Here is a 27,177-nt window from a genome sequence, read left to right as displayed (position 1 = left end):
CATCAAAACAACAACAAAAATGCAACATAAGCTTCTCATGATTCATTCAGAAAAACCACCACAACATAAATTATCTTTTCCTTTGGCCTGACTTGAATCAAGCGAAATCTTTAAATCCAACCAGTTTAAAGAAGAAATATTTCAAAAATATATACACAAACTATATACACAACTGGAAAATGAAAGTGCTGTCTGCTGTTTATATTTTGTGTATGTTTGCATCGGGGCGAGTGATAAAACCTGTCATTGTATGTAATTTCATGTTGTGATATATATTATTTGCCACAGTAATGTAAAGATCCATCCATTTCCTCAGCGGTTGATGGTGCTGAGAGCACACACTGGGCGAGGTGGAGTCCAGTTTATCACCAGAAGAAACACACAGACATTCACACTGACAGCTACGGGAAGTTTCAGGAGTCTAATGAGCAGAGAATATTTTGGGATGTTTCTGATTCATTTGCAGCATTGTCCCCCATGATCAAATACAACCAAAGAACCAAAGAGTGGCTGAATCAATATAAACAGTAAAGAAATATTTCAACTGGTTAATAAATCTCTCTTTATCTCAAGGTTTATATTATCTTATTGCCAGAACCAAGAAGTGAGTATGATAATATGAGAATGCACATAAATTAGCAGAAGAATCATACTATTAATGTGTTGTTTTTTTTAGATGAGCACACAAACCTTTACTACGTATGTATGAAGAGTGTTGTGATGCTTTCATTGTTTTACACATCATGTTTTACTTCTCTCCAAAAATAAACATCCTCAATTTGATTTACAATAATTTAAGCAAAAATGATATCAGAATAAATGCCACGATTTTTAAACGTAATGATCCAAATAAGTAAAACTCACCATCCATGTTTGATATTATATGTAAAATATTTGTCATTATTACAGTTTGTTTTCTTTGTATTCCAATCAATAAAAATCTACACCTAGATTCCCAACCCTGATTATCAGTTTATGATATAATATGACAAACAAATCAATTCCCAGTTTGTGGAGCAGAATGTGGAGGCAGCGCTCCTTGATCCAGTGTAATGTTTATCCATAAACCTAAAGAGACAAAAAGATAAGAAGATTATTAATAAAATATAAAATATCCATTTAAGTGTTAACATTTTATATTATATTTAACAATTTACCAACTAAGCTTTTCAAGTACAATAATTTCTTACCTTCTTTCAGAAGGTTTCTGAAAGCCTCTGTGTGCTTTTCTCCTAGTTATATCACTTCAATTCAAATGTTTCATTTTTGTTGGTTACAGAAGTTAAATCACATATGGTGATTATCTTAGTTTAAGGCAGCTTTGTTTAACAACTGGTGTGAAAAGTTCACGTCCCAGCAGCAACTCACTGTGTGCAGGGTGGTGTGTTTGTCATTTATGTTCTTGGATTGAGTTCCTCCAAGACCTCCTTGTTGCTGACAGCTGTAAGGTCAGAAACACATTGTTAAACACGGAATCAGTTCAGAGCAGTGGGCCAACAAACACTGCAGGAAAAAGACATGAAAAAGTTCTTCAGCACAAAATCCAGAAACCATTTTTTAATCTGCAGAGTGAATGTAAGGTCAGAGATATCTATCTATTTATAAAAGCAAGAAGCGTCTGTGTGTGTGTGTGTGTGTGTGTGCGTGTTTGTGTGTGTGTGTGTGTGTGTGTGTGTGTGTGTGTGTGTGTCTAGGGCATATCTTGCTGACCATTAGTCAGACTGACCTAATATTTCGTTGTGGCTTGCGCATGGCAAGAAGGTGTGCATCCTCGATTTTGAAGATTTTTGAATTCATTTTTCAAAATATCATTATTTACGTAGAACGTGTTGCAGCATTGCACTGTTTGCCCCATTGTGTGATAGGCCCACACCAGGTCAGTAACACAATTCACTCTGGATTTCCACCCTGACTCATCTCATCTGTAAGTCTATTTAGCCTACCTATCGTTCTGAGTTTTAAAGTGGCTACAAGGTTCGATTTTCAAATAATGTTCAAATAGTTTCCAGCCAATATCAATGTTCAATGTGTATGTGCTGGATGGTGTGGTACCTTATGAAAAGTAAGTGTTTTATAGAGTTGCAGACGTTGTAGTGATCTGCATGTAATGTGCAAATTCTGTTCTTCACGATTAGCATGCTAAGCGGATATTTAGCTTTATTCACTTCTTATGTTGCATCTCCCACTATACGAATACATACTTCCTACAGGCACTGCACTAGTTAGAATAAAAACATTTTTTACTTACGAGATGGAGGGCGTTTGTCTGCAACAAAAAGACAAAGTATTTATGTTGTTAGTTGAAAAAGATACTTTGTCACATTCTTTCCACTGATAATCCCCCTTTCACTTAAACTAATTAAAAGAATCCTGTTTACCTTTTGTTTTACATTATCTCTTTCCCAATGTCCCCTGCCTTATAACATCATGCTACAGTTGATGTGCTGGAAAGTGTAGTTTGCTGCACTTTTCCAATATGAATAAAACCATCAACATAAAGTCTAAACTCAAAATGTGAAAAGAAGAGACAATGCTTCTTTCTTGATGTCTCACCATTCTTCTTTTTATAAATGACAAATCCAATCACAGCGATGAGGACGAGAGCAAGAACAACGACTGCAGCAATAATCGGGACGGTCATATCAGTGGCCGGTGGCTTCTCTGTGGAGCAGAAAACAACATGAAATAGTCACAACGTGAACAGATGAAGCAGGTCAGAAGAGAAGAACGTCAGTTTGTCCACCAGAACACAATCCTGTAGACATTGTTTGTTCTGCTGTTGTTATTTTTATCCCTTCTTATCTGAACATAATTACTGTATTTATGTGTTGTTTGTTTATTCTTGTCTATAGCTTTGTTGTCTTTGTTTAGCTGCATGTCTGTGTTGGTTTCTGTCCCATATGTGGGTTTTTGACACAAACTCTGTTTTGAATGTTAACATCCTCGGCCAATGAATTTGATACTGACTGATTTACTGATAAATACGTTCTTCCATCAATTTATTAAATTATTCCATTATTCAGCCTCTAAAACTGGCCAGTAGTTCAGTCAATACAGTGATTATCATTTATTATTCTCTCTGAACTGTGGATACAACAACATTTATTATAATTTTATTAAATTGTTTTTATTATGATTTAAAACTAAAATTAACTTACAAAGGTGATAAAACAACATTTAAAAATTGTGTATTATTATTTTTAAATTTTTTAAACAAAAAACAAACTGTGGTAATAATTCTGGGTCCAGAAGTGGGTAAATGTGTTGGTTTAATATTTAAAGCAGAAAAGAGATTCAAGATGGACTTTACTGTTGTTTATACTATTCACAGGACAGCAGAATGATTTCTGATCTAAGTCTTAAAATTATATACACAAAACAAGATTATAAAAACGGGAAACAAAACAATATTAGGAAACAGTTAAAAGACAGATAGAAGTCTCACCTCTGTTGGTCCTGATCTTTACTTCTTCCAGTCTGGTGAAGATGTGCTCCTTCACACCAACCAGCTGAAACACACACTCGTACCTGGTCCAGTCTTCAGGTTTGACTGATGAGAGGTCCAGGTCAACACTCATCTGGAAGGATCCATCGTGGTTGGGGAGGATCTCTCCGAGCTCCACGTCCTCATGAAGCTCCTCTCCATCTTTCCTCCAGAACATCATGGCTCCGTCAGGGTAGAAACCTGTAGCGTGGCAGCTGACTGGAGAGGAGGGAGTCTTCTGGAGGAGAGACACTGAGGGAAGGTCTGCAGAGAGGAGAGAGACACAGTTTATAGGTTCTTTATTACTATCACTACCTTAATACACTATAGATACAGTATCTATACAATGTGAATACATCTCATAAATTGATAAAAGAAGAGAGACAGAAGGAAAAAGACAGATGAAGAGAGGTGAGACAGATTAAAAAGTGCAGTGGACAGTGAGTGTGAGAAAGACGAGTGGGGATAAATGTGATGAGTCAGAGAAATAAAGAGACCAGAGAGAAAAAGAAATGTGTTTAAACTGAGACAGATTCAGCCTCTATATGGTTTATATTTATTGTAATGTTACTTATGGTTGGAAACACAGAAGGCATATTAACATTGTCGTGTTTATTAAACTACATCAGGTCATGTGACTCTACCTTTTCTCAGCAGAGAGCTCCTCCCGAAGTTCACGTACTTCTTCAGCCACTCAGGACAAATCTGGGTGATGTAGTGCTTGTACCGTGCTATCTCAGCTGGGATATTATCCCACTTATGTTTGGTGATGAATGCCTGTTGTTTAGCAGCGACCCATGTCTCCGTCTTCAAGTCAAATGATAAGAAGTCTTCTCCATCAAAGGCATACTGAAATAAACCTTTGACCTGACCAGTCTCATCATCCCATTCACAGCCATACATCCACTGTAATATGTGGGCACCTGAGAGACAGAGAGACAGAGACACTGCAGTAAACCAGAGTGAGATCACAGCCCAGTCATCTATCACCAGCTGATATCACATCTTTACCACAGAGACACACTGATCCACAGACACTAAGACACAGAATCTACACCTCCTGCTGTTACTGTCTCCATGACAACCACTTACAGCCAGTCATCATGTGGACAGTGTGGACGTCTCAGAGAGAGACAGAGAGGCAGAGACTGCTGGGAAACAGAGGGACATCCTAACACACTTCATATCCTCTTTTCTTTAACCACAGAGACACACTGTCTCCACGGAGACCAGCAGTTTGTCTCCACTGTTGAAGGTGGTGTGGCTTCATGTGAGCTGCAGGAACAGACACACACACTGAGGTGGAGTCCTGATTATCAGACTCAGATTAAACCTGAACCTGGACTGAACGTTACAGCCACTGAAACCCTGCAGCCAGTGGATCAGTCCAACAAAGTCCTCTTCCTGAGAGAGACTACACACTAGACCGTCCTGAGGCTGATCTTCTAGAAGCTTCCACTGAAGGAGAGTTTCAGTGCAGGATTAGTCACTAGACTCCACCTGCTCAGCCAGGACAGTGTGTCCTGTTCAGCAGTGTGTTACTACAACTGGTCAGAATGGGCCAAACACCATCAGGACCATTATGGAGACTGGGGGATGGTCTGTGTGTCCTGATTGGTCCATCCATCAGTCAATCATTCAACACAACCAACAGCTGTTTCCACCTGCAGATGTTGGCTTGATGCTGAATGATGAGATGCACCAACACACTGTGGTCAGTACAGTAGAGTTAATGTGATCTGATCTGTTGTTTTACTGCATGTTTAGGGCTCAAACTAATTAATCAGGTCTTTATTGATTATGTCATGACTATTATTAAATTAATCAATAAATTGTTTTCACTGTTAAATGTCAAGAAATAAAGAAAAATGTCTCTCACAGCTTCCACGAGCCTCAGGTGAAATCTTCAGACTGATTCTTTTGTCTGACCAACACTGAACAGTATTTAATATAAAATGATGTAAAACAGAGAAAAATAGAAACTTCTCATATTAATTGAATTGAAAATATTTGACATTCTTGTTTAATAAAGACTTAAATGATTATTTCGTTATCAAAATTTGTGTCGATTCATTTTCTTTCAATCAATTAATTAATTAATTGAGTAATTGTTTCAGCACTATAGATGTTATTTATGGAACAGACCCACCATGGTCAAGTAAAGTTAATCTAATCTAATCTCATCTGTAGTTCTACTAGATATTTGTGTCTTAAATCATTACTGTTGTCATTGATTACGCAACTCTTACATTTTTCAATTAATCATAATTATTTACACTGTAAAATGTCAGAAAATTATGAAAAAAGGGCAATCAGAAGTCCCCAGAACAAAAGGAGAAATCTTCAAATTGCTCTTTTTTATCTGACCAACACTGAACAGTATTTAATATAAAATGATATACAACAGAGAAAAAATTGCATATTTGAGGAACTGGAACTAGAAAATGTTTGACATTTTTATTTAATTAAAGACTTTAATGATTATTTGTTTGTCAAAATGTATGTCAATTAAGTTTCTGTTCATCATCCAAGCGATTTATAGACTAATTGTTTCAGCACTATATACATATATTATGGCCTACACACACTGTGGTGAAGTAAATTAAACAAATATAATGTGTACTTCTACAGTATATAAAGGTATATTATGGGATGGACACACTGTGTATCAGTAGGTAGAGTGGAGCTGTTAAACTCTTTAAACCTCTGATCTGAATGAGACGTTCACTATGTCGTCCTGTCAGCAGCTTTATTAAAACAAACCGCTCCTCCTCTCATATGAGGACCCATCAGAAGCAGCCTGTGTCCCCTTTACAGTCCCGGCTCCACACTTTGAGAAACCAGGCAGTAATGTTCCTCTATCAGCTGTGTGTTGTTAAAGTGTTGTGATCAACAGGTTCCTGCAGTAGAGTTATTATGGAGCGACTCACTGTGGGCAGTTCAGTCGAGTTATTCTGATCTAATCTAGTGGAGATAAAGTGTTAATAATCTCTGCTGGTTATTATGGGATGGACACAAACACTGTATCCATGTAGTACAGCAGCATTCACTAGTCTCACTGTCTGACTGGGTTTCAGTCAAGAAAAGCTCTCAAACACTTTAATCTGAGAATGGTGTGTGAGTGTGTGTGTGTGTGTGTGTGTAAACGTCTGTGTACTAAAATACAGGATGAAGAATAAAAATATACAACACAATAAACAACAATTGTAAAAGTAGAAAGTGAAACATAAACAAACCTCCAGTTTGGTTGAAGCGCTGCTTTGCAATTTCAATGTTGACTTTGAACCACTGCTGGGAACCCATCAGTCCCCCAGTCTCCCTCTGCCAGTACTGATGATCTCCTGCTGTGGCTTCGATCATCCAGTCCTGTTTGGGTTCTGCTTTCCTGCTGTTACTGTCATAGTGAACCATCTCAATCTCATCAACATAACCAACAACCACAAACTCTGGGAAGTTTGGGACTTGAGACGATGCAGTGTAGAAATACTGCAGAGAGTGAGTCACTGGAAGAGAAAAGAAATCATCATTTCAGTTTTTATATCACAGTTTTATGAATAACTTAACAATCTTGTTTTCCGGGACACAGAATAAAAAAGAATGACAATACATTTGAGACATCATAATAATCTGTTTACACCATAATAAATACAAAAATACATTTATAGATTTTTCATATTTTAATATTTCTGAATATTTTATTTTGAAAACTGTATTTATTCTGAAATAAAATATTAAATGAGTCACATTTAGGTCATGCAGTTGTGTACTTGACTTTCATTGACTGAAAAAATTGATAAATTATTAATTTAATGCAGGAAAAAACAGTTTAGTTTCCAGTCAGTGGATCATTTATTCTTCAGGATGCATCATTAGAAGTTTACGCTCCTCATTATTGGATTAGTTTGAAATTTGAAATCACAAACCTCTGACCCAAAATATAAAGGCAGCAATTTCCTTTTCTATATTTGATAAATTATATTTTTTTCTATATTTTATGATATAAAATGCCTTACAGGCTCTATTTAATACTATAAATGATGACCAATTACAACTTGTCTTTCTTCTTCTGAGGTTTTGAAATACTAATTTGAACTCTGAAGCTAAAAAGTCACAACACTTCTCCTTATAAAGTTTACAAGAGTTTTGTTTTTCTTTTCTCTATTATTGTTTTATTTTTTTTATATTCAAGTTATAACTTTCATGTTTCAGATTTCATGTTTGTGGTGTTGTCAGAGGGTTCGTGGATTTTATAATGTTTGAGTATAAAGTTGTTGTTTTTTCATAAAACCAACAAGAAAAACAAATCTGACCCGTTGCGCCCCTGACTTTTTCTTTATTTATGTAAAATAAAGAATAATATTTAGGTTTCACTCTCAGCATCAAGATGAAACCAAATTGTTGTGTAAAACCAAATGTTCTGAGAGGACGCTGGCGCGCTTGGCTGCCGCTTCTCGCTCTAAAAACTCTAAAAACTACATTCTCGGCTAAATCTACCTGGATTTTTTTTCAAAGCAACATCGACGGTGGTGCTAGGCTACTGTTTCAGAGCCCCTCTCAGTGTTCTGTGCAGTGTGTTAGCCTGGACACTCACCACACGGTGTCGAAGGATCCATCCCCGCAACCTGGTCGAAGGTAAACCCGGACGGATCTCCACCTGTACCGGTGCGGCTGCTTCGGCCCGCTGCCTTCTTCCCGAACCAACCCTGCTCCCATTCAGTGGACGGCTTCCATCGCCGCTAAGTTGAGGGTAGAGATCCGGGCAGGTTTCCACCTGTCTCGGTGCGGTCTAGCCCCTTGCTGGCTGGGACCGCTACCCTTCGACTCGAGCCGGCTAACTAGCCAGTGGTGGCGGCTCCCTGAGCTAGCTGCACGGCTACGTTGGCTTTCTCCGGCCTCCAGCCCTGATGGGCCCAAGCGGGCTGGTCCCTCCATCCGCCACGCTGTGGTTGTTGATCCTGTTCCACCTTCTGCCTCTTCACCGGTCACCATCCATCTCCAGCGTTTGCCTCTTCACAGCCTCGGACATGGCACTTCGCTACTCATCCTTGCAGCTCCGTCAGCTCATTCCCCAAATTCCTCCTTCAACCGAACTCATCACCACTTTAAAAAACTCTCGACTTCTCCTCCGTCCCCGCTACATTCATCGAGGGTCCCGCCGCAAGTTTATTTACAGTTCCACCGCAGAAAACTTCATCCCAGCGCTCTGGTCTGACCGCAGCTCACCCACCGGCTCCCGCACCTGCTCTCTGCGTCATCACAACAGCTCACGTCATCAGAATGCGTCCAGAGTGAACACCTTCAGCCTCCGTCAAATTCCTACTTCCGTCCCATCAATTTCAAAACAAAAGCACCTAAAAATCGCCCTCTTCAACACAAGATCACTCAACAATAAAAGTCTTATCCTCAATGAATTCATCATCGACCAACAAATTGACCTTCTGTGCCTCAATGAAACATGGCAAAAACCCCTGGATTATTTCTCACTAAATCAAACCACCCCCACTGGATATTCCTACCTGGACAACCCACGTCCTGAGGGCAGAGGAGGGGGCATTGCTGCCATCTACAAACAAGACCTCCAACCTCGCCCTCTCTCCATCCCTGCTGCTCCATCATTTGAACACCTGGCTTTTAAACTACCCGGCCCTAAACCTCTCATCATTGCAGTCATCTACCGTCCACCCAAACCCAACCCATCATTTCTATCAGAACTCTCTGAATTCATCACCGCACTCTCCTCAATCTCACCATCTGTTTTACTCCTCGGCGACTTCAACCTCCACATTGACTCCCCGGACTGTAAAAATGCCATGGACTTTCTGGACCTAATCAACTGCCTCAGCTTCACACAACACATCAACTTTCCCACCCACAACCGTGGCCACATCTTAGACCTGGTTTGCTCCACTGGCCTCCACATCCACAATATCTCCAGCACCGACCTCTCCATATCCGACCACCTGGCCATCACACTTGTCGCTGACACTCCCGCCCTCCAACCCAAACAGGACCGCAAAATCACTTTTCGCAACCTTAAATCCATCTGCCCAGTCTCTCTCTCCACTTGCATAGCAAACACACTTTCCAGTCTCACCTTCCCTGCAAATCCAACCCCCATGGACCTCGTCAACATCTACAACAACACACTGTCTTCATGCCTAAACAATCTGGCCCCCCTGAAAACCAAAACCGTCACTTTTACTCACTCGGCTCCCTGGTTCACCCCGGAACTTCACAAACTCAAAAAACAACTGCGACAATTAGAACGACTTCACAGGAAAACCGGTCTCACAGTACATGCCCTCACATACAAAGAGCACACAAACCTCTACAAATCAGCACTAAACAAAGCCCGTTCTGTCTACTACTCTGGCATCATTCACTCTGGATCCTCCAACCCACGCACTCTGTTTTCCACCATAAATAAACTCCTCAAGCCCCACGACAACACTTCATCCTCATTCACCCCGGAGAAATGCAACAACCTCATTTCATTTTTCAACTCCAAAATAGAGAACATCCACAACCAGCTTGCAACCTCCTCTGCCTCCACCCCGGTCCCTGAACCCACACCTCCTTCATCCTCAGACCACCGGCTCTCTACCTTCTCACCAATAACCACAGCAGACCTCTCTAAAATACTCTCCACCATGAAATCATCCACCTCCCCCCTGGACCCCATGCCCTCTGAACTCGTCAAAGCCTGTTTCACCTCTGTCGCCCCACTAATCACTGACATCATCAACTCCTCTCTTTCCTCTGGCACTGTCCCCCCACCTCTCAAGCTTGCTGCTATCACGCCTCTCCTTAAAAAACCTGGTCTTGACTCCGACGACCCCAGCAATTTCAGACCCATCTCCAACCTCACATTCATCTCAAAATTACTGGAAAGAGCCATCGCAATTCAACTCAAGACCTACCTCCTCTCCAATAACCTATATGAAACATTCCAATCTGGCTTTCGAACCCACCACAGCACTGAAACAGCTCTAATCAAAGTCACAAACGACCTCCTACTCTCATCTGATTCCGGCTCTCTCACCATTCTTCTCCTCCTGGACCTCAGTGCTGCCTTCGATACCGTCAACCACTCCATCCTCCTCAGCCGCCTGACATCCATAGGCATCACCGACTCCGCCCTCTCCTGGTTCAACTCATACCTGTCTGAAAGATTTCACTACATCGCAATAAACAATCACACATCCCACACCACCCCTGTCTCACACGGAGTCCCCCAAGGCTCAGTGCTTGGCCCCATCCTCTTCATCCTCTACATGCTCCCACTTGGTCACATCATCCGCCGCCATGGACTTCACTTTCACTGCTATGCCGACGACACTCAACTCTACATCACCACCAAAACCATCACTCCAACTGTTCTCTCCACCCTCACCAACTGCCTCACCGACATAAAAACCTGGATGGACCACAACTTCCTCAAACTCAACAGCAGTAAAACTGAAATCATAATCTTCGGCCCAAAATCCACCCTCCCCACCTCCGAGAACTTCACACTCTGTATCGATGGTCACTCTGTCACTCCCTCCCTCCTGGTCAGAAACCTTGGCATCTACATGGACCCCGCACTCTCCTTCAAGTCACACATAAACAACGTCACCAAAACATCCTTCTTCCACCTCCGCAACATAGCACGCCTTCGCTCCACTCTCTCCTTCTCAGCCGCTGAAACACTCATTCATGCCTTCATCACCTCCAGACTCGACTACTGCAATAGCATCCTGTATGGCCTCCCCTCCACTGTCCTTCAAAAACTGCAATATATACAAAACTCCGCTGCCCGACTGCTCACCCACACCCCCTCCAGAGAACACATCACGCCCATCCTCCGTCAACTTCACTGGCTTCCCGTAAAACAACGCATTCATTTCAAGATCCTCCTCACCACCTACAAAGCCCTAAACAACCTTGCCCCTTCATACCTGACAGATCTCCTCCATCGCCCCATTCACCCCCACCGAACACGCTCCACTAACGCCAACACCCTCACCATCATCACCAGGACCAAATACCGCACCATAGGGGACAGAGCTTTTGCCATTGCCGCCCCTACCCTCTGGAACTCCATCCCCCTGGCCATCCGAAACTCCGACTCACTGCCAACTTTCAAAAGTCAACTAAAAACCCACCTCTTCAACATCACTTACAACACCTGATAAATCATTTTCCACCCTCTGTCTTCTTATCTCTTTCCTATCCACTGTATTGTTGTTTTTGAATATTTGTATGTATGTATGTATGTATGTATGTATGTACTGTATGTATTGTCCTCTGTTGTCTGGATGCATGTAGATCAGATTTCTGTGTTTAGATGAACTTTAAAAAAATCTGCACTGGTCACACCAGAGAAGGTTTTGCAGATCTGTCCAAGAATAAATATGGCTGTTAATACAACAAATGAATTTATTTTAAAATCTGATATAAAGTTCATACAAACTTAAAAATATTGACAGGTAACATAAAAAAATGTTTTTGTGACCAAGATCCATAGAGAGTAGAGAAAATCCCAGTTTAAAGATAAAACTGTTTCTCTGGTGGACAAACGATGTAAAGGTGAAACTGTTTCAGAGCCTCAAACTAAGTTAATTTATCTCTATATTTGACATATATTTATCTGCAATAAGCAAATATCAGAAAATAATATTCAATTCAATGTTTTTTTCTAATTATAATGCACACTGAGAAAATATATTAAGGGCAAATAATACCACAATATGAACTTCATAATGTTGTTTAGAAGGTTGTTATTATGTGTACATTTTTCTTTGTCAAATTATTGTCACACATCTATGTTTGTTATTTATTTATTTATTTATTATGAAAGGGAGCCAGGTTATTTAATGTTTTTTCTTGCTCCTAAATAATCATGAAATATGTATTATTTAGGTACAAAAAGATTTTGTATTGGGAGTGTACAATGAAGTGAAAAATATATAAATTATCATTATAAATATATCTTGTCACAATCTCAGTCATTCTGTTTACACACATTAGTGAACAAAATTAAATATTGTACCAACAGAGCAGGAAGTTGTTTGGTTTCAGCAGGTAAATGAAGATATCGACTGACATGCTGGAAAAAAATAAAAGTTTCAAACCCACACAGCAGCCTGTAGAGGTGTTAGAATGAAATATAATGATGTGTTTATTAAAATAAAAGTTATGATGAACAAATGTGTGTGTTATATTTCGGACGATAAGGAAAAATGCCACATTTGTTCTGATTACTCTAAAGTCTTAAAATCTGGTACAGACGTTATTTTTGGCAAATATCCAACAGTACAACTATGAAATGTTTAGATCACATAAAAAAAATCCCATTTCTATTAGTCAGGAATTTTAGAGAAATGTGGTAACTTTGTGTTTATTAAATATTTTCCTCATGATTTTTTTCCATTTTATATGTGTGCATATCGTTTTATATTCAGCTTGTTCTGAGTTCATTAAGATACCAAACACTTAATGATGCTCCTTGTAGTTTCTGAGAGCATTTTTCTTATCATACAGCATCAGGTCTTTGGACACATGGGACTCCTGTTTTTCCCTGAATTATAATGGACTCTAGTGCTAAAACAACAGTCCATGTACCAAAAAGACTAGATATAGAGTAAAAAGAAAACTAAGTGTTCAGCTGAACGGTTTGACCCAACATGACGTCACATTTATGTTGAGGGAAGTCCCGAGAAGACTCCAACAGGAAATTAAACATTTCAGACGTTTCTCTCAGACAATAATAGCGACACACTTTATATAAGAAACGATCGTGAACAACTTATATCTTGAATCTTGAAGAGTTTTTATTTAAAAAGTCTTTCTTCATGTTGTTGTTTTATTTATTTGTCTAAATGTGGGCTGGACTGTTGCGCTTCAAAGTCATGCTGCCATTTTAACATTAACATGGATCAGACCGTATCGGTCTTAATGGTCCTGATGGTATAATATAATGAGCCGAATAAAAGATATAAAAGTTAAGGAAAACACACTTTTGCCATTTTCAGGATTTCAGTATTGACTATCCCTCTTTACAAAAGTTCATCAGGGGGAACCGAGAAATGTTTTTATAGGATAATTCAATGAGGTGAACAAACAGGATTTACTAACGTCAACTTTAACATGATGGTTTGTTACTTATTAATATTTCTATAATATACACAGAAGCCCAGGAAATAAACATCAAAGACACTCGTAAAACGCGGAGACTCATAATTACAGTAAAGACAGAAATTAAGGATTTTTTTTATTTTATTATTTTTTACAATAAACCAACAAAACAATGTTAACTCACTTGCCGCAGCGCCATGCAGGGCTGTTACCAGGACAACCAGAGCAGCCAACATCTTCACTGTGACCGTCTGAAGATTTGACGGTTTGTGTGTCTGAGAGAAACAGATATCGTCCTTCCAGCTGGAGAATCAGAGTCCAAATGAGGATCAAACATGAGACTGTATAAATAAAACATGAGGTGGCGCTGACACAAACCTTCATCTGAGCCAATGGGAATTTATTCTGAGCATGACGTCACTTGTATCTCGATAAAACAGACTGAGACAGGTTATGAACAAGTGAAAGTATATGATGTTACTTCAGCCTGTAAGAGGAAGGGGAGACATGCGGGGCTTGGCTTTTATTTCTCAACTTTGTCCACATATGAAAGGAGTTTTATATTTTCTGCTGCTCACATCTTGTAAAAATGTTTTGCAGACTAATGAAATGTGCAGAAATGTTGTGGCAGGTCAGAGGTCACTGTCAGCTACAGATCAGACACTCTGCAGTTTGTGGGGATTCAGTAGTGTCTTGTTGTTCTTTTGTTCTGTATGGCTGCCCTGGGATTTAAAACAGTCCTGATCAAAATATCCACAACAAACAACAAATCCAAGTTTGGTTTCATGGATGTTATAGTGAGTAAATGTGGTGAGGTGCTGCCCCCAGTGGTTCAAAGCTGCAGTTGATGTGCAGCAGTACAGACTGTCGTTATCTGTTATTTTAAACAGATATGTGAGCAGTCAAACCATCTGATTATTAAAGGAGATGGAGGGGAACATATTAAATCCCCTCTGAAGTTCTTATCTAATGAGCTGCTCTATGAAATATGTCACTATGTTAAAGTGTTTAGTTTAGCTCCACTACAGGCCTGCACACTGCTGTTGGCACACATTAGCTCAACTATCAGGACAAACAACATAATAAAACACAAGATGGTCTCCATGAAACAATATTTCACCTCATTGTTGGAGTTTGAAATTAAAATCAATAAAACTGAAGCAGAAAGTGAGTCAGAGAGCTTCTTAAACACAAGCATCAGATCAGGTCAGCTCTGTCCTACAGAATAAATGCTGCTGAGCTGATTTGAAGCTGTGGACGCTGAAAACTGCTCAAACAACAGAAATTGAACACCTCTGTTGATGTTGATTGAAAACATGATCCTACTTTTCATTTTGCTTTGGCACTTCATATAGCTACTCTGTTTCTGACTTCTCTTATTGCCGTTGAAGCACTTTATAAAAAGTTATAGAACTGGGTTTAATAAGAAGCTTAGATCTTTTGTTCTAACTATTCCAACTGAGACAGTAATATTCATGATTATTAAACAAACAAATCAATCTATGTCACATCTTTTATCCAGACATTGTAGTGTTTATATTATTATTATAGCTCTGGTTGACCAAACCTCTTTCTGCTCTCTGCTGATCAATACCTGAGTTGATCACTGCTTATTGACCTTTACAGAGAAGTCAGCAGTGTGACAGCGCCCCCTGTGGACCAATAATATATCTGCCTTTGAACTGCTCAGGGGAAACCACCTGAGGAGTCACCTGACTCTGTTGGTGTCAGTTTGACAAAACATTGTGATGATCTATGACTCTGGTTATATGTATTTATCAAAGTAAGAAAAATAGAATTAATTAAAATCAAATATGAATGTATTAAGTGTCAATGAAGAGCCTCACTGCCGTTTTAGATTAAACCTAAAAATACCTTCAACAAAGCTGAATCCAGGAAAACAAACAAACTGTGAACCTCCAACAAACACAAAATAAATAACTTTTAACTGTTGTCTTTTTCAAAAGCACAATTCTCATTATATAAACCCTGATCATTATAAGTTGTAGTTAAATGGAGGTGGAGTTAAATGTTACACTCCAACAGTAATGTCCTCAGTAACACAAACACACAAACGCTATCTTTTGGGCATTTTTTCAGCTTTATTTGATAGTGAGAAAGATACAGAGTGAAAGCGGGAGACTTGCAGGAAAAGACTCTGAGTTGGATTCAAACTAATAAATAGGAGCCATAAAAAGAAGCTTTGAAAGAAAATTTAAAAAACTGACAAAAAAAGTGATATGAAAAGATGCTTAAATTTAAAGAAAAAGGTTATCTGAAAGAAATAAAGTTTACAAATCGAGATTAAACAATTATTTTCTTATTTATATTATATTGACACATGATAAAAGCTGATAATTAAAAGTGAGCCGTAAAAATACGTTTTGAGAGCAATGAACGAAGAAAAGTTATTTGAAATAAATTGAATTAAAAAACTTTACAAGTTGAGATTCAACATATATTTTCAGCTTTATAATATTCACATGATATATATTTACACCCTGGATTCTGTTCTTCTTTTTAGGAACAAAATCCATTTCACTTAGTAAAAAAAAAAAGACTTGGAGAACAAATTAAAGATCACCTCTCCACCGGTTTAGGAGTGCTGTACATGACATGACAGGACACAGAGACACCAGTAACGCAGAAAAACTTAAAGAGGAACTGATGTTGTCCAGTGTCGTGTCAGAGGGTTTGTGTAACTACTAATACTACAGGATTTGTTTTAGATCAACACACAAATCGTTATCATGTATGTATAAAGAGTGCTGTGATGTGTTTATTGTTTTAAATATCGGATTTACTTCTTTCCAGAAAGAATAATCCTTATATCTAAACAAATATGCTATCTAATAAATACACTTTTTTAATTAAAAACTAAATTCTGAAAATAGCTTCATGTTTGTGATATTTGTAAAAAAACAAAAAAAAAACATATTTTTCCCCAATAGATGAACATCTTCTACTTCACAACACAATACACATGCTCATTTGATAATCTTTTTACTTTTGGTGGTGAGGTGACCCTTCTTTTCACTTTAGATTACAGATTATGTTGAAATATGATATTATGTCAATATCTTATGTCACAGAGCTCTCTCTCCCTCCTCTTCACACTGACTCACATCTGTCCAGCACAATAATTAAGCATTCTTAAATCCTGTATAAAAACTGTAGGAAGTAACGATATGTCAATAAAGTGTATCAACATTGAAAGGTGTGAAACCACTCAGAGAAAAAAGCAAATACGAAATAATTCAAAGTGAATAATTTCTCATAATGTCTGTAAAAACACAGGTGATATTTCACCTTTTAGCCATTAGTCTTCATTTATCAGTGCTGATCGGCTGTTGACAGTTTCTGTGGAATAAACACTTGTAGTACGCTCTCTGTCTGAGTCTGAGGAGAACAGAAAAACAAGAACAGAAAACAAGACAAATTCAGACAACAATCAAGTAAATGACAAAAACGGAGATAGTTATGTACAGACATAAGACAGACAGTTAGTAAAGATATTAACCTGATTGGCTTGTCAAAGTGCCGATAGATGAAGTGTCAGATGGAGGCGTCTTTTCTACAAAAACAGAACAAAATAAATCAACACAAGGACTCAACAGCAGTTGAGCTCCACCAGCTGAACTCCTCTGGGGTGACTGGCAGAAACTTCTGGGTCATGACTTTCTCTACACTTGTACTTAATGTTACTACTCGCATAACTACAGACAATATTTAGTAGGGAGTTAAGTATCAGTTAGAAAATATGACAACATTTTTTTGGCCACGTTATGAATGCTAATACAGCTGGTGTAACGTCATAATATGTTGTTTGGTATATTGACTGAAGTACTCTGACCTCACACAGAAGTCCATTTTTGAGAGAACGTTCTTTTCTTCCCAGATATAAACTATTTTCAGACATAATTTGTAATATTGCTAGCTGTTAAAGCAATGACGTTTCATGCTTTGGAGTGAAAATTTAAAATATAGGAAGCAACTGCTGGTCAAATTATTATTATTCATTATCTTGTTATTTTAATTTTGAATTAAAACTTAATTGTAAAACAATTTAAATACAATAAAAACAAACCACTTACTTTCTTCAGGGAATGTATCTGGAATAAAAAGAAAAGACATGATTTCAGACTCTACAGTTGCAAATGTCAGAATATTTTCTCTTCTCTCCACTAAACAGTGGAGAGAAGAACAGTCTCTGACACCCTCACATTAGTTAGAAATACCGATTCTGTTTAGGTCTTTATTTCTTTCTCATACTTCTCTTGAACATCATAAAGCTATGCTCATATTATCATGAAATAGTCTTACACTGTTTACTGCTGGCTGCTAGACTTTGTTGTGCATTAAACCAACAATTCTTTCAATGTTGCAGGTAAACTACCTGTATGATCAGAAGACATGACTAGTTAGTGACTACAACAGCAGAGGGCACTGTGGCGTTACACTGCTGGCTGCTTCACTTTTTGGTGAATTAGAAATTAAACTTTGATCAACTTCAGCATTTAATGAAAAGACACATTTTGAAAATAAGTCAACATCTGAGATGCTTTTTTGCAATCTGAATAAAAGCCTCAACTCAAATTCAAAGCCTGAAATCTAATACTTAAAAAACAGAGAAAATCGTTCTTTCTGGGTCTCTTACCTTTCTTCTTTTTATAAATGATGAATCCAATCACAGCGATGAGGATGAGGGTGAGAGCAAGAGCAACGACTGCAGCGATGATGATGGCGGTCATGTCAGTGGGCTTCTCTGTGGAGCAGAAAACAACAAGAAATAGTCACAACGTGAACAGATGAAGCAGGTCAGAAGAGAAGAACGTCAGTTTGTCCACCAGAACACAATCCTGTAGACATTGTTTGTTCTGATGTTGTTATTTTTTATCCCTTCTTATCTGAACATAAGTACTGTATCTATGTGTTGTTTGTTTATCCTTGATTCTGACAATCATATTCAAACTCCTATTTCATCAATTAATTAAATTATTCCATTATTCAGCCTCTAAATATGGCCAGTAATACAGTGATTATATATTATTCTCTCTGAACTGTGGACACAAATAAAAATGGTTACAATCTTTTATTTTTATTGTTTTTTATTATGATTTAAAAACTAAAATTAACTTACAAAGGTGCTAAAAACATTTACTTTTTTAATAATTATTTTTGATATTTACACACACACACACACATATATATATATATATATATATATATACACAAAACAAACTGTGGTAATAATTCTGGGTCCAAAAGTGGGTAAATGTGTTGGTTTTAATACTTAAAGCAGAAGAGAGATTCAATGTTAACTTTACTGTCATTCATACTATTCACAGGACAAGTGAACAGCAGAACGATTTCTGATCTAACTCTTAAAATTATTTTAAAAAAACTTGATTCAAGAAACTGGAAACAAAACAATATGAGGAAACAGTTAAAAGACAGATAGAAGTCTCACCTCTGTTGGTCCTGATCTTTACTTCTTCCAGTCTGGTGAAGATGTGCTCCTTCACATCAACGAGCTGAAACACACACTCGTACCTGGTCCAGTCTTCAGGTTTGACTGATGAGAGGTCCAGGTCAACACTCATCTGGAAGGATCCATCGTGGTTGGGGAGGATCTCTCCGAGCTCCACGTCCTCATGAAGCTCCTCTCCATCTTTCCTCCAGAACATCATGGCTCCGTCAGGGTAGAAACCTGTAGCGTGGCAGCTGACTGGAGAGGAGGGAGTCTTCTGGAGGAGAGACACTGAGGGAAGGTCTGCAGAGAGGGACAGAGAGAGGGAGAGAGAGAGAGAGAGAGAGAGAGGACTTACAAATTACATAGATAAATTAGATTTTGATACTTTAGCAACATTGATTTCAAAACTTTGATGCCATTAATGTCCTTTGAACAAAAACTGGATTGAACTGCGAGACATTCAGTCTATAGCACTGGCAATTAAAAAAAAGGCCTTGTAGCAAAATAGAGTCACGCAAATGAGAATCTGAATATTATTAATCAAGATAAGATGAGAAAATATAAATAGAATTAAAATAAAAATCTTTCTAAATAATCATGTTTGGCCTTTCTTTACAACAAACTACAAAAGTAGCTATTGACCAGAAATTAAGTATTTAAATAAGAGTCCAATAGTCAGAATATGGAGCTATTACTAAACAAGTTGCAAGTTAAATAAATATAAATAGCATTGTATTGTCCACAAGCAGATTTAATCCATTTAAAAAATATGAAGCAAAGAAAACGCTACACAGGTAACAAACAATGTGAGTCATCAAAACCAGAAGCTCACGTTTCCATTATATCAATTAACTAACGATCACAAAGTTTATAGTACAAAGGGCATACCCTGTTTTCTTTTCTTTATCGTAAATGTACATTCATTAATTAATTCAAGTGTCTATATATATGAATACATAATTTTGTGCTTCAGAAATGGGAGCAGCTCTTTCAAAAATAGACCCTGAGTTAAAGTGGAGGGAGGAAAGGCAGAAAGAGAGCGAGAAGGACAAAAACAATTGTGACAGACATCAACAGATATGTGTAGTTTGAGAAAACAATACTGCTTTTAGCAAAAGTGTTTATGAAGCAAATCAGGTCATGTGACTCTACCTTTTCTCAGCAGAGAGCTCCTCCCGAAGTTCACATACTTCTTCAGCCACTCAGGACAAATCTGGGTGAGGTAGTTCTTGTAATATGAAACTTGAGCTTCGTTATGATCCCACTTCTGTTTGGTGATGAATGCCTGTTGTTTTGGAGCGACCCATGTCTCCGTCTTCAGGTCAAATGATAAGAAGTCTTCTCCATCAAAAGCTTCTTGATCATAACCTTTGACCTCACCAGTCTCATCATCCCATTCACAGCCATACATCCTCTGTAATATGTGGACCCCTGAGAGACAGAGAGACAGAGACACTGCAGTAAACCAGAGTGAGATCACAGCCCAGTCATCTATTACCAGCTGATATCACATCTTTACCACAGAGACACACTGATCCACAGACACTAAGACACAGAATCTACACCTCCTGCTGTTATTGTCTCCATGACAACCACTTACAGCCAGTCATCATGTGGACAGTGTGGACGTCTCAGAGAGAGACAGAGAGGCAGAGACTGCTGGGAAACAGAGGGACATCCTAACACACTTCATATCCTCTTTTCTTTAACCACAGAGACACACTGGATCAACACACTATGGTCAGTACAGTAGAGTTAATCTGATTTGATCTGTAGTTCTACTATATATGTTATATATGTTTATTATGGGATGGACACAGTGTGTATCAGTACGGTAGAGTCCAGCTGTTAAACTTGTTAAAACTCTGGTCTGAATGTTTGTAAATTGTGATCAACAGGTTCCTGCAGTAGAGTTATTATGGAGCGACTCACTGTGGGCAGTTCAGTCGAGTTATTCTGATCTAATCTAGTGGAGATAAAGTGTTCATAATGGTTATTATGGGATGGATCCATGTAGTATAGCAGGATTCACTAGTCTCAGTGTCTGACACTTTAATCTGACGATGGTGTGTGTGTGTGTGTGTGTGTGTGTGTGTGTGTGTGTGCGCGCGCGCGCGCGTGTGCGTGTGTGTGTTAACATCTGTGTACTAAAATACAGGATGAAAAATAAAAACATACAACACAATAAACAACATTTTATCAGTAGAAAGTGAAACATAAACAAACCTCCAGTTTGGTTGAAGCGCTGCTTTGCAACTTCAATGTTGGCTTTGAAGACCTGCTGGGAACCCATAAAGTTCCCAGTGTTCCTCTGCCAGTACTGATGATCTCCTGCTGTGGCTTCGATCATCCAGTCCTGTTTGGGTTCTGCTTTCCTGCTGTTACTGTCATAGTGAACCATCTCAATCTCATCAACATAACCAACAACCACAAACTCTGGGAAGTTTGGGACTTGAGACGATGCAGTGAAGAAATACTGCAGAGAGTGAGTCACTGGAAGAGAAAAGAAGTCATCATTTCAGTTTTTATATCACAGTTTTATAAATCACTTAACAATCTTATTTTCCTGTACACAGAATAAAAAACAATGACAATACATTTGAGACATCCTAACAATCTGTTTTACAATCTAATAAAAACAAAAATACATTCGTAGATTTTTCATATTTTAATATTTCTGATTATTTTATCTTGAAAACTCAATTAATAGTGAAATAAAATATTAAACGAGTCACATATTTAGGTTATATTTTGGTACATGACTCTCACTGACTGATTTCTTTTGTAAAAACAAGGATCATTTATTAATTTAATGCAGTAAAAAGTTAAGTTTCCAGTCAGTGGATCATTTATTCTTCAGGATGCATCATTAGAAGTTTACGCTCGTCATTATTGAATTAGTTTGAAATCTGAAATCACAAACCTCTGACCCAAAATACATATGCTGCAATTTCCTTTTCTATATTTGACAAATTATATTTTTTTCTATATTTTATTATATAAAAACGCCTTACAAGCTCTATTTCATATTATAAATTGTGACCAATGACAACTCATGTTTCTTCTCCTGAGGTTTTGAAAAAACTAATTTGAACTCAGGGACAGAAAGAGACTAAATAAACTGGTTAGGAGACCGTGCTCTGTCCTGGACTGTCCCCTGGACTCCATAGAGGAAGCGGGTGAGAGGAGGATGTTAGTTAAGCATCCATCATGGACAGCACCTCTCACCCCCTACATGACACTGTGGGGTCCCTGAGTAGTTTCTTCAGCAGCAGACTGTTACACCCACAGTGTATGAGAGGTTCCACAGGTCTTTTATCCCCGCCGCTGATTCAATCACCAACACGACTCACCATAGCTTTTATATTATTTATCTTTGATCTATAGTTATATTTTTTATTCAAACTACTTACCATGTGCAATATTATTTATACTATGGACACTTTGTTGTAGTACTTGTTTTACTAGTCTTTGCACTTGTTTGTTGTTTGTCCATGTTTATTGCATATGTTTAAGGACTTTGGTTGTGTTTGACCTTTCGTTTATTTTTATTTTCTTCTGTAATTTATATTCTCACCTTTTGCTTCTGTTTTTGCTGCTGTGACAAGTGAATTTGAGGGAACAATAAAGTATAATCTAATCTAATTTAATCTCTAAAATGTTGTGTAAAACCAAAACTGTGTTTTATGACAATCCCTGAAATCTCTATATTTAATAAAGCTTTAATAAATAAGTTTTGTATCTGTCATATCGTCATTATGTACACTTTTAGATTTGTATCAGTTATAAACAGGTTGTTCAAAATTCCCTCTATCATGAAGTGATCATTATTTGCTCTTAGTCCTGATACTAGAAGTCTTTACAGATTATTTTATAGTTTGAACAGAGTAAACTTTCTACAGTTTTCTATGAGTTTTGCTGATCATCTATTTAAGAATCCTCCACTGTCCTCTGTTGTCTGAATGCATGTAGATCATATTTCTGTGTTTAGATGAACTTTAAAAAATCAGCACTGGTTACACCAAAGAATGTTTTGCAGATCTGTTCAAGAACAAATTTCACTGTCCATAAATTTAATGTAATTATTTTAAACCTGATATTAAAATCAATAGCAACATTAAAAAATATGTTTAAATAGACACTTAAGATTAAACAAATGTTTTTGTGACCAAGATACATACAGAGTAGGGTGAGTCATAGTTTAAAGATAGAACTGTGATTTATCTGCAATAAGCTAATATCAGAAAATAATATTCATGGCTGGCACGATATGAACTTTATAATTACATTTTGTAGGTTGTTCTAGATGTGTGAGAATAAATGACTAAATGCACACACTGGAAAACTCACAAATAATCAATGATTATTACTTTTTTATTATGAGAGGGGCCCAGGTTATATAATGTTACTTTCTTCTTGATGCCCTTTAATCATGACATATGTATTATTTAGTTGGAAGTGTACATTCAAGTTATGTATATATAATCAGTATAAATATATCATGTTATAATCCAGGTAATTCTCTTTACACACATTAAAGAACGATATTAAATATTGTAACAACAAAGCAGGAAGTTGTTTGGCTTCAGCAGGAAAACAACAATATCAACTGACATGTTGGATAAAAATGAAAATCTCAAACCTAAACAGCAGCCTGTAGAGGTGTTAGAATTAAATATAATATTGTGTTTGATTAAAACCGTTAAGATTAACTCATTTGTGTTTTTATATTTAGGATGATCAGGATCAGAATTTTAGAGAAATGTGGTAACTTAGTGTTTATTAAATATTTTCCTTATGATTGTTTTCACTGCATATGTGTGCATATAATTTTATATTCAACTTGTCCTGAGTTCATAAAGATACCAAACACTTAATTTTGCTCCTTGTAGTTTCTGAGAGCATTTTTCTTATCATACAGTATTAGGTATTTGGACACATGGGACTACTGTTTTTCCCTGAATTATAATGGACTCTAGAGAAAAAATATCAGTTCATGTACCAAAAAGACTATATAGAGTGATGAGAAAAAAAACTGTTCAGCAAAACAGGTTGACCCAACATGGCGTCACATTTGTGTTCAGGAAGTCCCGAGAAGACTCTAACAGGAAATTAAACATTACAGACGGAATAATAGCGACACACTTTATATAAGACGATAAAGCGATCTTGAACAACTTATATTGAATAACAGCACTAAATATGGTTATGGACAAGAACCGTTTAGTTGAAAAGCCTTTTTATAATGTTGTTTTATTTATGTTTCTAAATGTGGGCTGGACTGTTGCACTTCAAAGTCATGCTGCCATTTTAACATTAACATGGATCAGACCGTGTCGGTCTTAATGCTCCTGATAGTATAAAATAATGAGCCGAATAAAAGATATAAAAGTTAAGGAAAACACACTTCTGCCCTTTTCAGGATTAGAGTAATGACTATCCAAAATTTCAACACTGGCAAAAGAAAACTCTTTTTATAGGGTTATTCAATGAGGTGAACAGACAGGATTTAACAACGTCAAATTTAACATTATGTTTTTTTTAGTTATTAATATTTCTATAATATAAACAGAAAAGGGAGTTTTCCAGGAAATAAACATGACAGACAATCGCAAAACCCTGAAACGCATTAATACAGTATAAAAAGACATTAAGCTTTTTACTTTTTTGTCGTTTTTCTTTTACAATAAACCAACAAAACAATGTTAACTCACTTGCCGCAGCGCCATGCAGGACTGTTACCAGGACAACCAGAGCAGCCAACATCTTTATTGTGACCGTCTGAACATTCAGCAGAGTGAAGCTTTGTGTGTTTGTCTGAAAAGAGAAACAGACATCGTCCTTCCACCTCGAGAGCCAGAGTTGAACTGAGGGCAAAACATGAGGTGGCGCTCACATCTGAGCCAATCGGAATTTAGTCCGGGCATGACGTCACTTGTATCTCGGTAAAACGGACTGAGACAGGTTATGAACGAAAGAAAAGTGCGTAGGGCTGTGCGATGTTACTTCAGCCTGTGTAAGAGGAAGGGGAAACATGCGGGGCTTTGTTTTTATTTCTCAACTTTGTTCGCATATGAAAGGAGTTTTATACTTTCTGCTGCTCACATCTTGTAAAAATGTTAATTTTGTGGGAGGTCAGATGTTACTAACAGTAACTGACAGTAACAGTGTAGCTGACAGTAACCTTTAAGCCTCTTTATGCCTCGACTATATGCCTTCACTTGATATTGCGAGCAAGTGACCAGGACAGTTAGTGATAATGGTGTTGAGGAGCCTCCACTGTTGACCCACTGGCATATGAAGGTTAAAAGTCTCCTGTGGGCAACATTTTGTGTTGCTATTTTATTATCTTTTCTTTCCAAATATTCAGAAACACTCTTTAAAGCCACCAAAAAAAATCATTAAGAAACCTAAGTTCTCTGTTTAAATCTAGATTAAAGAAGTCTTTTTGAGATGCAGATGTGTAGCTGCTCCCACGTTTATCACTGGTGGAGGAAATGAAGAAAGCATTTACAAAAAAATGATTTGACTATGTCATCAATTAATTTTAAAGAATGAATTGATCATCCTCACAGTTGTCAGTGAAGCTTCTCAGGTCTGAATTAAAACGTTGGGTCTTTTCCTCTGCTCGTACAGTTTAAGTAGTTATTGTGCTTCTAGACTTTGTCTGCAAAATATTGTATTATTATGTAACAAGGCTAATTGTACAGAAATATTGCAAATATGATAGTTAATATTTAGTTTTGATTTCTTGTATTATAATTTCCCAAAATCTGTATATATAGTTCTTACCTGACATGTTATCCTCTTTAGTCTGCTTGTGCTAGTGTTTTCATTAAGCTCCTGTAATCCACGTCATTTTTGTGTGTCCTTCTACTGTATATATATTGGGTCCTCACGCTTACCTCTCCCCTTTTGTCACTATTAATGGGAGATGTAAGCTGCATTTTTTCCCTGTGTATGTCCGTTAATCTTAAATTGATCGTTATGCTTAAATGTTCTGTAATATACTTTTGTACATTTGCGTAGGAGCTGAAGTTGAGGGCAGGACTAACTGGAGATTGTTTTTGTTAATTGTACCTGTCAGGTATGTTTTGTTCATTTAAGATTTTACCCCTTTTTTGTCACTATTAATGGGAGAGGAGCTTAAATTGAGGACAGGACTAACTGGAGATTGTTTTTGTTAATTATATCTGTCAGGCTGTCAGAATAAACAAAGATCGCCTCCAACAGGAAATGTGGTCTGAGCGTCAATTTACACAACGCAGAGTAGCCTCCACCGGTTACACTTGGTGCCGTGACCCTTTATCCTGACCAAGCCCAAGCTCGATGCCTGGCTCCATATTCCTTTGAGATCAAACATATTCCCGGCAGGTTGAATATGGTTGCGGATGCTTTCAGCAGGGAACCATTTGTGAAGCCTCTGAGGCAGCGGTTGCTGCATGAGCCTTACTCTAAGCTGCTGGACCAGGTCTGTAATGTCAGTGATGGATGTGTGCAGGACTCCTTCCGCCTCACTTGCCAGCCTCAGTCACTGGGGTCTCCACCTCCTTCCACTACACTTGATGTCTCAATGTCCGAGGATGAAGTCTCCTCCATCCTGTCCTCTTTTGACGAGTGGGATTCTGTCCCCAGGAAGCGTGCAGCCTCTCTTGCCGACCATCTCACCTCCTTGGAACCCCCTGGCCAGGATGCATTGCCATCTTTGTCTCTTGCAGACCTGCAGTCTCACCAACAACAAGACCCATCTCAAGGGCTGCTCACTTCGTGGACAGGAAACATAGGCCCTCCAGGCGTGAACGCTGCAATGAAAGTCATCAAACTCTGAGAGTCCTTAAGCAGTGGGATAAACTGACACTCATGAATGGCATCTTCTATAGGGTCACAAAGGACCCCCTGACGAAGCAGAACAGATTCCAGTTCATTGTACCCGAGACCCTGAAGGAAGAGGCATTATCTGGTGTTCATGACCATGCTGGTCATCACGGTCAGCCCCACACGCTTTCCCTGGCTCGCCAGCGGTTCTTCTGTTGTGGTTTGGAAGGAGATGTTCGTGATCATGTGAGGAACTGCCACAGATGTATTCTTAGCAAGACCCCTG

The 27,177-nt window shown here is 38.0% G+C and overlaps 2 protein-coding genes across 2 annotated transcripts; both read right to left on the bottom strand.

Moving 5' to 3' along the window:
- Positions 1 to 711: 711 nt before the first annotated feature.
- On the bottom strand, positions 712 to 13,945 carry LOC131985377 (H-2 class I histocompatibility antigen, Q9 alpha chain-like). Its single transcript, XM_059350445.1, has 8 exons — positions 13,788 to 13,945; positions 6,721 to 6,987; positions 4,129 to 4,407; positions 3,446 to 3,748; positions 2,554 to 2,661; positions 2,249 to 2,266; positions 1,369 to 1,441; positions 712 to 1,068 (listed from the first exon to the last, which is right to left on the bottom strand). Exons 1-7 carry the CDS (start codon positions 13,837 to 13,839, stop codon positions 1,395 to 1,397), a joined length of 1,074 nt encoding a protein of 357 aa, XP_059206428.1. The 5' UTR covers positions 13,840 to 13,945; the 3' UTR covers positions 712 to 1,068; positions 1,369 to 1,394.
- A 2,585-nt stretch (positions 13,946 to 16,530) lies between these two features.
- LOC131984287 (class I histocompatibility antigen, F10 alpha chain-like) lies at positions 16,531 to 24,931 on the bottom strand. The gene is made up of 8 exons (XM_059349145.1): positions 24,791 to 24,931; positions 21,303 to 21,569; positions 20,229 to 20,507; positions 19,074 to 19,376; positions 18,261 to 18,368; positions 17,698 to 17,715; positions 17,124 to 17,177; positions 16,531 to 17,002 (listed from the first exon to the last, which is right to left on the bottom strand). The coding sequence occupies exons 1-8, from the start codon at positions 24,840 to 24,842 to the stop codon at positions 16,923 to 16,925; spliced, it is 1,161 nt and encodes a 386-aa protein (XP_059205128.1). The 5' UTR covers positions 24,843 to 24,931; the 3' UTR covers positions 16,531 to 16,922.
- Positions 24,932 to 27,177: the final 2,246 nt, after the last annotated feature.

This window comes from Centropristis striata, chromosome 14 (assembly GCF_030273125.1).
Source record: "Centropristis striata isolate RG_2023a ecotype Rhode Island chromosome 14, C.striata_1.0, whole genome shotgun sequence".
In the NCBI taxonomy this organism is placed as follows: domain Eukaryota; kingdom Metazoa; phylum Chordata; class Actinopteri; order Perciformes; family Serranidae; genus Centropristis; species Centropristis striata.
Note: the sequence above shows the minus strand (reverse complement) of the source record. Positions and strands in the feature narration are given on the sequence as shown.